This window comes from Arvicola amphibius, chromosome 3 (assembly GCF_903992535.2).
Source record: "Arvicola amphibius chromosome 3, mArvAmp1.2, whole genome shotgun sequence".
Classification (NCBI taxonomy): Eukaryota; Metazoa; Chordata; class Mammalia; order Rodentia; family Cricetidae; genus Arvicola; species Arvicola amphibius.
This window is the reverse complement of record NC_052049.1, coordinates 111,151,681-111,166,054: the sequence shown is the minus strand read 5'-3', so window position 1 is coordinate 111,166,054 and position 14,374 is coordinate 111,151,681. Positions and strand designations below refer to the sequence as shown.

The following is a 14,374-nucleotide window of genomic DNA, read 5'->3' as shown; positions in this document are numbered from 1 at the left end:
TCATTTGTAAAATGGGCCCAGTAATAACAAAAACTCTCGTGCAAGCCTATTCCTGCTCTCTTTTATATGTGATAAACTGCTTAAGTAGTTTACATCCAGCCTATTTCTCTTCTTTTATGGAGGAATAATCTTGGTCTGAAAAGACAGTGAAGCTGTGTGTTGATGACCATGCCTATAATCCCAGCACCGCAGAGCTTGCTCCTAGAGGACTGAGCTGGAGGTCGTCTGGGCTACATAATGAGACTCTGTATCAAAAGGAAGGGAGGGAGGGAGGAAAGAAAAGAAGAAAAATAAAGAAGAAAAACAAAAGCCAAAAGCTGGTTGTGGTGGCTGGTGTGTAATTCCAGCACCTAGGAGGCTGAGATGGGAGAATTACTTTGAATTCCAGATTAGCCTGGTCTGCATAGAGAGATTCTGTCTTAAAAAAGAAAAGGAAGAATGAGAGAAATAGCTTAGTAGTAAGCGATGGAGGGAGAGCCAGGAATATTGGATATACCCGAGTCAGGCACCCCAGGAATGGTGGATATACCTGAACCAGGTACCCTGGTTGGTTCACAGTCTTGCCCTTGTTTCCTGGATGTATTTTATTTTTAAGTAACCTTAGCTCTGATAGGAATAGTAAATTCCTCCCATGGTGAGCATCAGCCTGGGCAGTGTGAGGACATGCTGCATTTGTACACTGACCTTCCCAGGCAGTGCCACTGAGCTAGGAAATAGTTCTCAGCATTGTGCTTACACTTTCCCGCCAGCTTGCCTCCTGCCTCATCTAGGAGCAAACAGCCCTCCAGACTCCAGAACCATCCAAGAGCTCCCTGTGGTACCTCTGCTTGACTGAAGACCTGGAGCGACCACTATGTCCTCTGGTCTATCAGGTCGGCTACCAAGAGGACTGGGAGACTCTAGGCTCAAAGAGTATCAGGGTACCAGAGAGAGCATCCATAGCTGGTGTCTGCACAGCACCCTGCTCAAAATTGCCCATGTCCTAGACCCCAGGAAACACCAGCAAGTATGTGTCTTTCCTGAGGGCCCAGCCCCATTCCATTCAGCACCAGCACTGCGTGTCCTGTGTCCTGCCACCAGAGACCCAGGACCATGAAGAGAAGCCTCTTGCCCTTCTTGAGCAGACACAAGCAGAATACACCAGATCCTCCCATCTGAAAGCTGCCTTTGGGGGCAGCAACTGTCAAATGGCTCTGGAAGAGCATGTGTTCATTAAAAACCCTAGGGCTGAGAACGAAGCTCTCTCTTAGTTGCTGGGGTGCCTGCTTAGCGTGCAGGAAACCCCATGTGCCATCCCTGACCCCACACAAACTTGGCACGATGGCCCACACTTTGCAATCCCAGCACTTAGGAGGTACATATCAAGGTCAAGGTCATTCTCTGTTATGTGTCCAATTCAGAGGCCAGCATTCAAAGGAGGCCCTGTCTTCAAACAACAACAAATAAAAATAAAGGACCAGTGTCCACTTGTCCATGGCTTTGTTGTGTGAAAGTTTGATTTTTCTCAGGGAGATGACCCCAGTTTGCACAAGAAAAGAAGCGGCACAGTCCAGTCAGTGTATCATAGGGAAGACCCAAGACCAAGGACTGGATGAGGTTATTTCTGCTGGTACTTCCTGGAAGCCTCGAAGTGGGACAGGGACCTTGGGCTCTGAGAGAGAAGCCAGGAACCCTAGAGAGAAAAGGTCTTCCGAGTAGAATCCACCGTGTTGGGGGTGTGGCTTATGCTAGAACACTTGCTTAGTATGTGAGGTTCAGTCTCAGCACTGTTAATAAAACTGATAAATTTAAAAAAAAGGAGGGGAGGCTACCAAAACCCAACCTCAGCCAACACCCACCAAATGGAGTGCCTTCGGCCCTGTTCACCCGAGATGCGTTCTTTACCTGCCTGCCCGATTCTCCTACTTGGAATATATTTTTAGAATGTTTTCGTGGGGTGCACCTTTGCCAGCTCTTTATAGATAAGCTACAGAAACTCTGCCTCGCTGCTCAGGAGAAGCATAGAAGGAGGAGAGAGAGAGAGAGAGGAAAAAAAGTACCACCTTGCCTGTAATTGAAGGCAGGTTGGGAGCTGTTCTGCTTTGAAACGCGCCTTCTTGTGAAATATTTTATGAAACACTTTCCACAAACGAGTTATGCAACCAGAACAACAGCTTTGATCGTTTTCATCACCAGTGATATATTCATTAGTGTTGGACTGTTTTTCCCCTGAGTGGGTCATGTGACTGTGTCCTGTGGAGGGAGCTAAAGAAAAGGACCCCAGCTCCACCATGCACCTGTCCGCAGGGGGAGGCGCAAGTATGTCGTAGGCCTGGACACCACCTCGCCCATCCCTGGTGATCTATTTTTCGGATGTTTCTATTTCTAGTGTCTTCTGGTAGAAGAAGCAGTCGGGAGGGTCAGGAGACCATGGCCTTGAAGTTTGGGGGTAGCTGGCTGTGTATCTGTATCTACGTCATAAGCTCCCTGGACTTGTGTGGGATGAGAAGGTTCCACATCCTCCAGGCTAAGGAAGACACCAGTGAAGCCAGCGAGGGCTTCTACCTCTTCCGGAGGAGCATCTTCCTTCTAGAAGGAGGCTACTGCTTTCTAAAGTAGTGAAGTCAGGGAGTTCACTTGGATTAGAAAAGATAATCACTCACGATAGCTTTTTACCTCCCTGGTCACTGCCCAAGACTCATTGCAATACTTCTGCAGAGAGCCGTGGGTGGAGGAGATCCTACACTCTCAAACCTCATCTGTTAGGGTGGCTAGGATGTTCTGGGCTTGGGCCAGGGAGCGTGCATACTGTGGCAGACCCTGTCCCCAGGAGTAGCCTGCCCAGATAGAGCTCAGAGAAGTCTTTCCACTTAGGTAACAGGAAGAGTGAGACCCTGGAGACCATCTTTGTGGTTCTAATCAGGCTGTGGGTTTAGTTGGGTTTTCACATGGATGGGGGAAATTGGGTTTTCATCCAGTTTGCCTGCGGTTCTCACCTTAGAAGTCAGTGGGATCAGACAGAAGTCTCTATCTCATCTTACAGACCCACAGCCAACACCCAGTTGGCCTGGAAAGGTTCCAGCCTTTTCCACTCGACAGCTGTGAAAAGGGATTTTTGGGGAGATTAGTGAGGCTTTATTTCTTAATTTCTTAGGTTCTTTAGCCCCTGAGAATGTCAAAAAAGAAACACATACACGTGCACACACACACACAACCACACAAAAAAAAACATGCTGGAGGCAGTAGCTGTCTGTACACCAGCTTCCCATACCAGGAAAGAAAGGTTTCTCAAGAAAGGGTTTCTCTGTATAACCCTGGCTGTCCTGGAACTTGCTCTGTGTAGATTAGGCTGGCCTTGAACTTGGGGATATGCCTGTCTCTGCCTCCCTACTGGAACTGAAGGTGTGCCACTATGCCTGCCTTCCTGTGTCTTTCTCATTTTATTTGTTTACGGCTGTCGCTTTGGGAACTACACTCAGCACTTCTCCCCCAGGGGGTGGGGAATTGTAGGAAAACGAATGACTAAAAAGATTGGTGAATCAAAACGAGACAAATTAATCTCAGAAGAGTAACATAGAAAGTTACCAAGAAGCCCCAACCTACAGCTTGAGAGGGTTCGACAGCCAGGTATTTTGTTTGTTGAACTGGGAGGTGCGTGTGCCCCCCCCCCCAAACAGAAGAGTGTGAGGGCATCGATCTAGGAGGCAGATGAAAGGATACCTTTTCTTTTATGGTGGTGCTGGTTTCTGAACTTCAGCATTGCAGGAAGACCTGGCAGCGATCCTAACAGATAGTGCCCAGGTTGGAGGCTAAGCGCATGCTTCTGCGCTCCGTCATAGCTTATCTCTCTCTTCCCAGCATAATGAGCCTGGAAAGGAACCCGCCACTTGCCTTTGCGCTGGCACTATGCCAGGCTGCCCGGGGTGGTTCTACCGGTGTGATTTCTCTTCCAGATTTCCGTGCTCTCCCTCTTTCTGTCCCTCTTCCTCCATCCTGCCTCCTCAGCCTCTCTGGCATGGGGGTGCCTGATGGCAGAAAGGGAGTAGACAGCAGAGAGATATGGCAGGAAGGCTGGCCAAAAGGGGCTTTCAGAGCAGACCAAAATTTGCTTTGGCGGTGATGGTTTTGGAAAAAGAAGCCATTGATTATCTAGTCTTTAAAAACCTGCTAACAAATATTTCAGTGTGGAGACTCTAAGGTCTGTGATGGAAGCCAGTGTCAGCACTTCTGAGATGGAGGTGCCAAGTGTGATGGGAGAGCTAAGGGGCTGCTTGGGAGGGGAACTCTGGAGGCCAACCCACATGCCATGCCTTTTGAGTTCTCAGGATCCCTCTGTCTGCATAGTGTTACAAACCCATTTCTTTTCCTTCCTCCCCATTCATTGCTTCAAGGTTCCAGAATAATCTTTCTTTGTGTGGGCAGTGATTTGCAAAGTCTGCTTGGAAAAGCTAGCTTCCTCCAAACTGTCTGCCCAGGGCTTCTCTGGGGTCTCTTGGTAGTCACTAGACTACCTAGTCCACCATCTGTGCACGTGACCAGATTTGGCTATTCCCTTTTAGAGCCAAGAGGGAGAAAATCACATAGGAACATGTAGCAGGTGGTAAATAAACCAAGTCTCCTATTGCTCAAGATCACATAGGAAGTTAGAGTCAGGGTTATGATGAGAAACAAGGTCCACCTTGTCCAGTGTCCAGGCTTTTCCTCACAGAATAGGTTTTGTCTTATTTTAAACAGTAGGTTTATTTATTTTTAAAGATTTACTTATTGATGCATATGTGTATGTGTGTGCATATGTGTGAAGGTTCCCTTGTAGGCCAGAAGAAGGCATTGGGTCCCCTGTAGCTGGAGGTACAGGTGAGCCTCCTGATGTGGGTGTTTGTCGTCTGGAAGCGCAACAAGTGCTCTTAACCATGGAGTTATATCTCTGGTCCCATTATTGTCTTTTAATCAAACAATATTCTTTAGATTTCCACTATTTGCCCCTTCCTCTGTCGGCTAATAAAAATCCCTTCCTTAGTGATCCAGATCCATTTTCCATAGTGATTCAGCCCAGGCTCAAATGTTAATCTCAGTTTATACAATGATTTATTTGTTGTTGTTGTTTGTTTTCTGAGGCAGGATCTACTATGTGGCCTAGGCAATCCTCATCCTGGCGATGCTCCTGCCTCATCCTCTAGCAGCCAGCATGCTCCATTTGTCTAACTCAGACTCTCAGCTTTTGCTTGGGTTAGTCACATTCCCAGTGTAGGCCGAGACAACATTCTAAGCCAGCATCTTTTATGTGCCAGAGTTTATCAGTCATGAAAATCAGCTAGTCTATTTCAGAAGGTCCCACCAAAGTTTCTTGAGGGGCGGTGTTGATTCTGCATTCCTCGATATATTGCATACACTCAAAGTCACTTGGCTCCCCTCCCAGTGGACTTCCTGAAATTTTGCGAGAGAGTAATTGTTTAGGAGTGGAGGGGGGCATAAGCAGTACTTCCTGCCTTTCTCAGGGATTCCTGGGAAACCCAGGAGTGGGTGGTTCTTGTGTCATGGAAGGGGGGTAAAGACTGGAAAGAACTGGAAACCACCAAAGGTTCCTCAGGCTACAGTACGGAGGGCACGTCTCTGCTCGTAGGGAGACTGCCACCCTGCCACCAAAACCATGCCGACCCAGCGGGCCTCAGCAGATGCAGCTGGCATGGAGAAGGTGGAAGGAGGGATGAAGAGACGAAGTCCCCTGACCTGCAGCTTTCAGGCTTCCGGGCTTCCCAGATGGGAATTGATACAGAAATAAAGAGCAAACTTTGGAGATCAATTCAAGGATGTCATGTGTTTTGCTCTTTTGAGGTGGGGAGTGTTAAGGGATACCATTTAGAATCCTAGTCATCTCAAAGGAAATGCTGATAGTCCGGCGTGGTGGAAAAGCAAAGGATTTATAAACATTTGCTCTAGTACTCTTTTGTGTGTTCCTGTGTTTGTTTTGGTTAGTTGATTTTGTGTACACCCAGGCTGAGTTCAAATATGATCCTCCTGCCTCACCCTCCCAGTTGCTGAGATCACAGTGCACGCACTACACCTGGGCACTGAAGATTATTTTTTGGTTTCGGGTTTTGATTGTTTGTGTGTTTTGTTTTTGAAGTTTTTGTTTGTTTGTGACAGGGTCATATTATCCTCCGAGCTAATCTTTCAGCCTTGACAGCCGTTGTTGTCATCAGAACAGCTGGGACTGTTTATGAGACCCCCAGATCAGGCTGTTGACTGTTGACGGTCCCACATAGTAGGGGTGAGGAGGGTCATTAGACCCTAACCCAAGATCCCTGTCATTCCCTCTGTACCTTCTGGCCAATTGTAGGCAATTCTGACCCCATTATGTGTGTACAGACCACAGACAATTAACTGGAGGGGGTACTCTATGGAGGGGTGGGGAAGTCGTCATCAGTGCTGGGTAAAGATTTTCCAGTATGGCTGCTTTGGGGTCCCTTATTCTCCTGTATGTGCCCCTCCTTGTGCTCTGTAAGTAAACCTGTTAAACTCACTGCTTTCCCAGAGTGCACTTTGGTGAAATCATATTTTGTTTGTTGTTGAGACCTTATAAGGAGAAGACAGACTATATTTATATCTCCCCAGGCAAGAAAGAAAAACCAAAAAAAAAACCCAAAAAAGAATTCTTTTTTTAAAATAATTTGTTTATTTTTATTTTATGTGCATTGGTGTCTTGCCTGCATGTATGTCTGTGTGAGGGTGTCAGATCTTGGAGTTATAGACAGTTGTGAGCTGCCATGTGGGTGCTGGGAATTGAACCCAGGTCCTTTGGAAGAGCAGTCAGTGCTCTTAACCACTGAGCCATCTCTCCAGCCTTGGCAAGAATTCTTATATAAGCCCCAAAACTCACTATGTAGTGCAGACTGGCCTTAAACTCATGGCAGTCCTCCTGCCTCAGCCTCCTAAGCACTGGCGTCCCAAGAATGCACCACCATCCCTGGTGAGCTTTCTCATTACAAACTTTTAATTTACATTTATTGTGTGATGTGTATGTGCATGCATGTGTACGTGTGTACATGTGCCATGAATCATCAGCCTTGGTAGCAAGTGCTTTACCCACTAAAGGTCATCATACCAAAAGGGTGAGCAGGTCTAAGCTTTCTTTTCTTTTTAGAAGTCACTATGCTACCCTGGTTTTTCTCATTCCAAGGAGGAAAAATACTGTGAGCTGGCGCAGCACCAGCAAGGTGGTGCTGCCAGTAGATTGCTCTGCCTTGCAGACTGGTCCTGTAGAATCCTCTTGGGACCCATCTATGCCTTCAGCCCAGGGGATTCTGGGCTACCTGCTTCATTTCCAGACTTGTCAGTCACCTCTTGCTTTAGCCTTCACACTTCTGTCTCTGTCTGCTGGGGGTGCCCAGGACTCACCTTCTCCTTCTGCCTCTATTGCAGATTAAGACAGAGGATCTGGGTGACTCTCTACAGCAGACCCTTTCCCACAGGCCATGCCACCTGAGCCAAGGGCCTACCATGATGCCTGGAAACCAAATGTCTGGGGTAGGTGCCAGCCCATGCCTCGGACCCTGCTATACTTTCTAGGTTGGTGAGTCTGTTCCAGCCCCTCTACAAAATGTTGGCTCTCTATACCTAATACCCTGTGAATTCATTCAAGGAGCCCCCATTGCAAGCAAAGGAGGCATGAATGTGGGGTTTCCAAAACCAGTCCTTGCAGAAGTGAGACCTGGTGAGGGATACAAAGGAACATGCCACTTCTTTCGCAGTACCAAAAGCTAGTCTTGACAAAAAGGATCCAATAGCTATGTTGCAACACTGAGGGCCTTCAGTGATTAACGCTGTGTAGTGACAGAGCCTCTCTGTCTCCAGTGGGCACACTCGGCCTCCGTCAAGATTATACGACCAAGCTAAACTAGCGAGGAAGGCTCCTGTCTGGAGAGCAGTGAGCCTCAGCCCAGTAGCATAGAAGTTTCCAGGGGATCTTGTGGTTCATCCAGGGAAGAAAGATCTACTTTCTGAGCCGTTCCTGTGACCAGCATGTGTCACCTCCTTCATTCTTTGAGGTTTGACAAGTGTGTATGCCACAGGTCTCAGGTCTGTGGGGTCTGGAACCCCCCATTTCGCCGTGTGTATGTCTTGAGGCGGTGAGGGAAGCTTAGAGCGATGGACATTCTGTTTAATATTGAAAACTAAGCCTGGGGCAGAGCTTGGTGGTGCATAGCTTTAATCCCAGTACTCAGGAGGCAGAGGCAGGTGGATCTCTGTTGAGTTCAAGACTAGCCTGGATTATGGAGAAAACTCCAGGCCAACTAGCATTACATAATAAGAGACCCTGTCTCAAAACAAAACAACAAAGTCAGGCATGATAGTGTATGCCTGTGACCCCAGTGCTTGCTAAGCTGAGGCAGAAGGAATGGCTGCAAATTCAAGGACCCCCTGGCCTATGCAGTGAGTTTGCAGCCTTTCTTGCTAGAGAGCGAGACCTTGTTTCAAATAAAATAACAACAAAATAACTCACAGTTTTGCCCCATCTTCTAGTACTTTCTAGAAAGACTCGGGTACAAGAAATAATTAAAGAGTGGCTTTTAGGGCTGGAGATATGGCTCAGAGGTTAGGAGCATTGCCTGCTCTTCCAAAGGTCCTGAGTTCAATTCCCAGCAACCACATTGTGGCTCACAACCATCTGTAATAGGGTCTGGTGCCCTCTTCTGGCCTGCAGGCATACACACAGGCAGAATATTGTATACATAATAAATTAATAAATATTAAAAAAGAGTGGCTTTTAGCATAATCGAGTGACGTGACAGTTGAAGAAAATGTACAGTTGGGATTGCTACCACTTCTAGATAAGCCTGTGTAACATGGGTAATACCTGCTGCTGGTCCTCAGGGCCTCTACAACTGGGAGTCAGGACAAACGAAAACATTAGGACAGAGTTAAGTAACTGTATGCTTCAGGGGCTGCTTGGTGGATTGCAGGAGCAACGCCAGCATTAAAGTCTAGCTACTGTGTGCCATGTGTTGAGGACACATGGTGACGTGAAGCAAGGACGCTGCCCACGACCTCCCAGAGTTTGCGATCCCAGACACTACAGGAGCTGTTGGTCAATAGGCTTTAGGTCCCCCGACTATAGGCTCTATAACATTTGCACATCTCCCCACCTACAGGACATGGCTTCTCTCCATCCACTCCAGCAGCTTGTGCTAGTCCCTGGCCACTTACAGTCTGTATCCCAGTTTCTGCTTTCCCAGACCCCACCTGGACAGCAAGGTAAGCACCCTGGGCTTTGTACAGTCGTGCCTGAGTCTAGAACGGTCTGTTGCTGCTTACTGGGCATGGGGGGGGGGCAGAGAAGTTTCTCACCCCTCTGGTATGAAAACTAACTTGCGGCTAGGAATAGCTCTCAGCCGAGAGAAAGTTTACCTAGCATCCAGGATGCCCTGGGTTTGATCCCCAGCATTACATAAAGCCAAATATAGTGGCACCTTTAATCCCAGCACACATGTAAGTGGAGGCAGGAGGCTGATCCTTGGCTACACAGCAAGTTTGAAGACAGCCTGGGTTCCACTCCTGTCTGAAAAAGACCAGCTTTCCTGCCTGGGACCTAGGAAGGGGTTCCTAGGGGTGGGCACAGGGGGCTCCAGATTCTTTATCTTCCTTGATTCACCTCTCTGCTCTGGCTCTTGCTGAGACTTCATTTTCATAGGAACCAACTCTAAAGGTGCAGGATGGTGGACGTGGGGGCGGAGGTGACACGAGGAAGAAGCAGCTAGCTCCCAGAGATTCCTTTAGAAGTCTGGCTTGCACTGAGCCTTTCCCCTCCCATTGGCCTGGCTATGATTCTGTCTGGATGGAACAGCAGTGCCTCCCACAGGCTACAGAAAATAGGTCTGGTTGTCTTTGGCAGGGAAATTACTCCCAAGCTCTGAGCAAACACATCAGAGCATTAATAACACTAAGTACCATTGCTTAACATGCCCGGGAGTCTGTTGAGTTGTTTTCCTGGCTTATTCCTCAGAGTAAACTTGTACTATAGATAGCCCTATTGCATGCTGGTGGACCTACTAGAAAGTTCCGGAAGAGTCTAAGACCCATGTTCTAGATGACCTCATTATACTGCTTGCCTTTCCACTCACCACTGCCAAACAGGGCTGAAAATGCTACCGGAAGTATAAGCTCTCCATAGCTCATACTCTAGAGGAGAATTTGAAAGTCCAGGTAACTGTTCTCCACTCCGGTTATCTGCCTAAGACACGGGCCCTATGCTTAGCTTGCCTGGAGTCTCAGACTAGCGCTAAGATGAATGGGAACACAGCTGAGTGTTTATTTTGGCTAACCAACACCCATCATACGCCTGGACTAGGAAAGAACAGATAAGCATTGGTTCAGTTTATTTCTAGAAGACTCCAAGGGACGTGAACATGGTCCAGGCACAGAATTCACAGGCATTGGCATATTATATACAATGGAGGGGAAAGAAAAACAGGCGAAATTTGAAGTCAGAGAAATTCTTTAAAAAAAAAAAAAGATACTGGCTATGCTTCTTTCGAAAACTTACATAATCTCTACAAGTTTGTTTCCTCCGCTACAAAAATAAGAAAATAAAGCTCTGTACCCCAAAGTTATTATTGATGGGTACTTGGGCAGAATGCAGTGTAAACAAATTAATACTCCAGCGTCCTCATTCCTAGACCAGGGTTCCTCCAAGACCTCTCCTACCTTTTGACCTTTGGGGCAGAAAGGTCAACTCTAGCAAATGTGGTACCTCAGTGACCCAGAACCATCTGGGGACAGCAGATATGCCAAGGAACTCCTCTACACTGAGTGCTGAGCGGCAGAGATGGCCTACTCCCATGTCGGTCTTGCTGCTTTGAGGGCTCCCCCCCTCTGCTAGGAGTGAGAACTGCTGACCCTGGCCATCTGAAGACAAGAGCTACTGATCACAGTCATCAGACGGGCAGAGCCTTTTCTTGGCAGTTTTCCTGAAGACAGGGGGAGAGGGAGGTCCCTAGGCAAGGTAACATGTAGATAGAGTCTACACTGCCCAAAGGGAGTTTGAAGTCCCCAGCATCTGGCCTTCCCTTTGCTCTCAGGCCTCCTTCCAATGAATTTAATGACCTGGTCTCTAAGAGCCTCTAACCAATGACCCAGTGCCCTTCTGAGCAATATGGTGCCAGCTGCTTGCTCTGCTCTTACAGATCTGGTGGGCCTAAACATCCCAGCTGTTTTCCCTTGGGGACAGTTTGAAACACTCTGGTCCCCAGGGGCTCTGTAGTCATTCCTGTGTCCTTGTTCCTCAGGGCAGATTCCAGGGAGAGTGTTCTGACCCTCCTAAGCAATAGCAGCTCTCCGGGCAGGCAGGCAGGACAGGTTTGGGGACTGCTGTTTACATCTGTTTATCTCTGGGTCTGGTTGGCCTCCACCTGTCTGTGGCAATTCCTGGCAGTGCCCACAGGGCCTTTCAGTCATGCTTAAGGTGGGTTGGGGACCTGGATGAGGTGAGCAGGAGGAGGGGGCAGTTAACATGATTTCAATGTCTGGCTGGTCTTTCAAATGGCCTGGATTTTGTTTGTTTTGTTTTGTTTGTTTGTTTGTTCCTTTGTCCCTCCCCTGTCACTCAGGTCTGCAGCCGAATCTTCTCTCCTTTCCACAGCAACAAAGCACTCTACTCCTCCCACAGACAGGGCCTGGCCTCGCCTCCCAGGTAACTGCCAAGCCCCTCCTGCTTCTTCATAGATTGTCTCAGTGACTTCCTGCCTCTTGAGCAGGACACTTGCTCCTTAGGGCCTGTTGGCATCTGGGAAAACCCCAAGCTACTCCTAAGGAGGTAGGTTTCCCTGTCACTAAAATGTGGCTCTCCGGCTGGCCTTATATCTGCTATGGGCACACAGTTCCAGTCCTGTCAGGTTCTGGCTTCACCCCTCTAATAACTTAGCCAGCTACTGCTACTCAGGATGCTAAGCTACCCCACTCCAAGTTCCACCCAGATGCCATCAAGCCCCAAGAAGGGTAGGACAGCAAAGACAGTATCCATCTCGCCTCAGGACCGCTTCAAATGATTATGCTCTCCAATGGGCATATGCTGGGGACAAGCAGGCTGTCTAACAGGAGGGCCCTGTGCCGACTTGCTTTGGAGCATCACACACACACACACACACACACACACACACACACACACACACACAGCACCTGTTTGTCAATTAGGAAATAAAAAAAAAATAAAAGTCTATTTCTTGCCAGCCTCATGCCAGGGTGTCTCCAGGACATCAGATGCATTATTTGTTCCTACAAGGGATGACTGGAAATGACCACAGAGTCTCGTAACATTCCTTCTCTTGGTTTAAAATCTCCCACGCCCAACGTCCACAGAAAATAGCTAGAAGGAGAGCGCCACCTAGTGGTTGAAAGTAACGGGAACAGCTAAGTTGGATGCTGCACTTTTCTTCTGGCTGCATCCAAGAATGGCGTAGTTATAGAAACTGATCTATATGACACCGAGGTCCTAGAGCGTACCCAGGACCTATCAAGAGACTTGTGACATATAGTCCAATTAGAGGACAATTAAAGTGTTTCTACTTGGGGTGCCAAGGTTTCTGTCTGTAGTCCTAGCCACCAAGGAAACGGAGGCAAGAGAATTACTTGTTGAAGACTAGCTTGGCTGTCTATAAGTAAATAAGTAGAGGAGTCCTCCTGGAGTAAGATGACTGACTAACAGTCACAGAAACAAGAGCAGGGAGGGATAAGTGATTGGCATCTGGGACATCAAACTGATACACTTGGGCAGTTGATGGGATTGTGGAAGAGGAGGGGAATGTGTAGCTCAAAGTTCTTGTCAAATGCAATAGCAAGTGAATTTACAGGAAGGAGTGTTCCAGGGTGACCAGAGCTTTGCTCTGGGGATCTGGTCTGGGCTGCCTCTCTCTGCTCCCATTCTCATCTCCTGTCAAACAGGTCTCATCTGTGATGTCCCTAGCGACTCCCATCTAGAAGCCTGACTCCTCCTCCTTGTAAGGATGCCTATCTCTGGGAAAGCAGAACAGGAGAGAGGATTGAACCTCCTCTAAGGAAAAAAGAAGACCAGGAAGGAGAGACAGGGGATTTCCGCTCATTGTCCTCACAGGCAGTGTGCGGTTCTGTGCTAGGCACAGACTCTGGCCCCCAGATCTAGACTGCACTCCATCTTGGTAGAATAACAGACAGATCAAGCGGCTGGAGAAGTGGCTCAAGGGTTAAGAGCTCTTGCTGTTGTTGCAGAGGACCTAGGTTTGGTTCCCAGTACCCACGTGTAGACTCACAACCATCTGTAAGAGCTCCATTCTAGGGGATCAGATTCCCTCTTCTGGCCTCCAAGGGTCGCAGGCACACATGGGGTGCATTTACGCACAGACAGACAAAACACCTGTACACATAAATAAATCTTTTTAAAAATGGATATTTTAAGCTAGATATATTCTTGATCTCGTGTGAATGCAGCGTGGCCCTAAGTTAGATGGTAGATTTTCCTGTGAAAACAGACTAGAGAAGAGGCATCTTCTGGCAAGGTATGTTGGGATAGCAGTAGTTAAAACAAATAAACAACAAACTTTTGCTTGGGGCCGGAGAGATGGCCCAGCATTCTACTCATTCCCAACACTCACATAGTGACTCACAGTAATCTAGTTTCAGGTGACCAAACACCCTTCTTGCTTCCATAGGCCATGGATACACATGCATGCATGCATACATACACGTATTCATGTACATACACACACACACACACACACACATATATGCAAAACCAACAAAACACATAAAATAAAAACAAATAAATCTTTCAAAACCACCTTTGATTAAAACTTAACCCTCTCCAGGAATGGTGGCGTTTATTTCTGTAAACCTAGTATTGCAGAGGCAGGAGGATTGTGAGGACCAGTCAGACTGGGTGACATAGCAAGACCTTTTCTCCACCCCCCCGCCAAATGGATACATAAAATAAACTCATAACATTCTTATTAAAGAAAAAGGAAGAAAAGTGACACTCATAACTAGTATCTTGAATTTCCAGATGTCCCCCGTTATCTTCAGTCTGTGACTGTTGTGTGTGCCTTCATCACCTTGCTCTGTGGAAAAGAACAGGCAAATAACCTTTTCCTTGTCCCGGGCTGGGATTTATCCTGTGCTGAGATCTTAGATCTTGTTGTAAACAACCCTGCCGGTTCCTTTTATGGCGGAAAGCTAACAAGAGGAAGTCACCTACTCTGAGTCAGTGTGTCACAGACCGACACCCAAAGAGGCCACCTCCTCGTCCTGCTTCTTTCAGGGTTGGATCCAGATTCATAGAAATGCCAATCTCTACCGCAACAGTAAGGCTTAGCATGCTCTAGGACGTGTCGCCCTGGAAGTGAACTATTAGTAACAAGCGTAGAGGCCTGTG

The 14,374-nt window shown here is 47.7% G+C and overlaps 1 protein-coding gene across 1 annotated transcript in view; it reads left to right on the top strand.

Annotated features, from left to right (window-relative positions):
• Pou2f3 (POU class 2 homeobox 3) overlaps positions 1-14,374 on the top strand; it is an 81,700-nt gene that overhangs the window by 53,726 nt on the left and 13,600 nt on the right. The window contains exons 4-6 of the mRNA XM_038323898.1: positions 7,399-7,503; positions 9,129-9,231; positions 11,583-11,665. Coding sequence (XP_038179826.1) covers positions 7,399-7,503; positions 9,129-9,231; positions 11,583-11,665 — 291 coding nt within the window. The remainder of the gene's footprint in view (positions 1-7,398; positions 7,504-9,128; positions 9,232-11,582; positions 11,666-14,374) is intronic.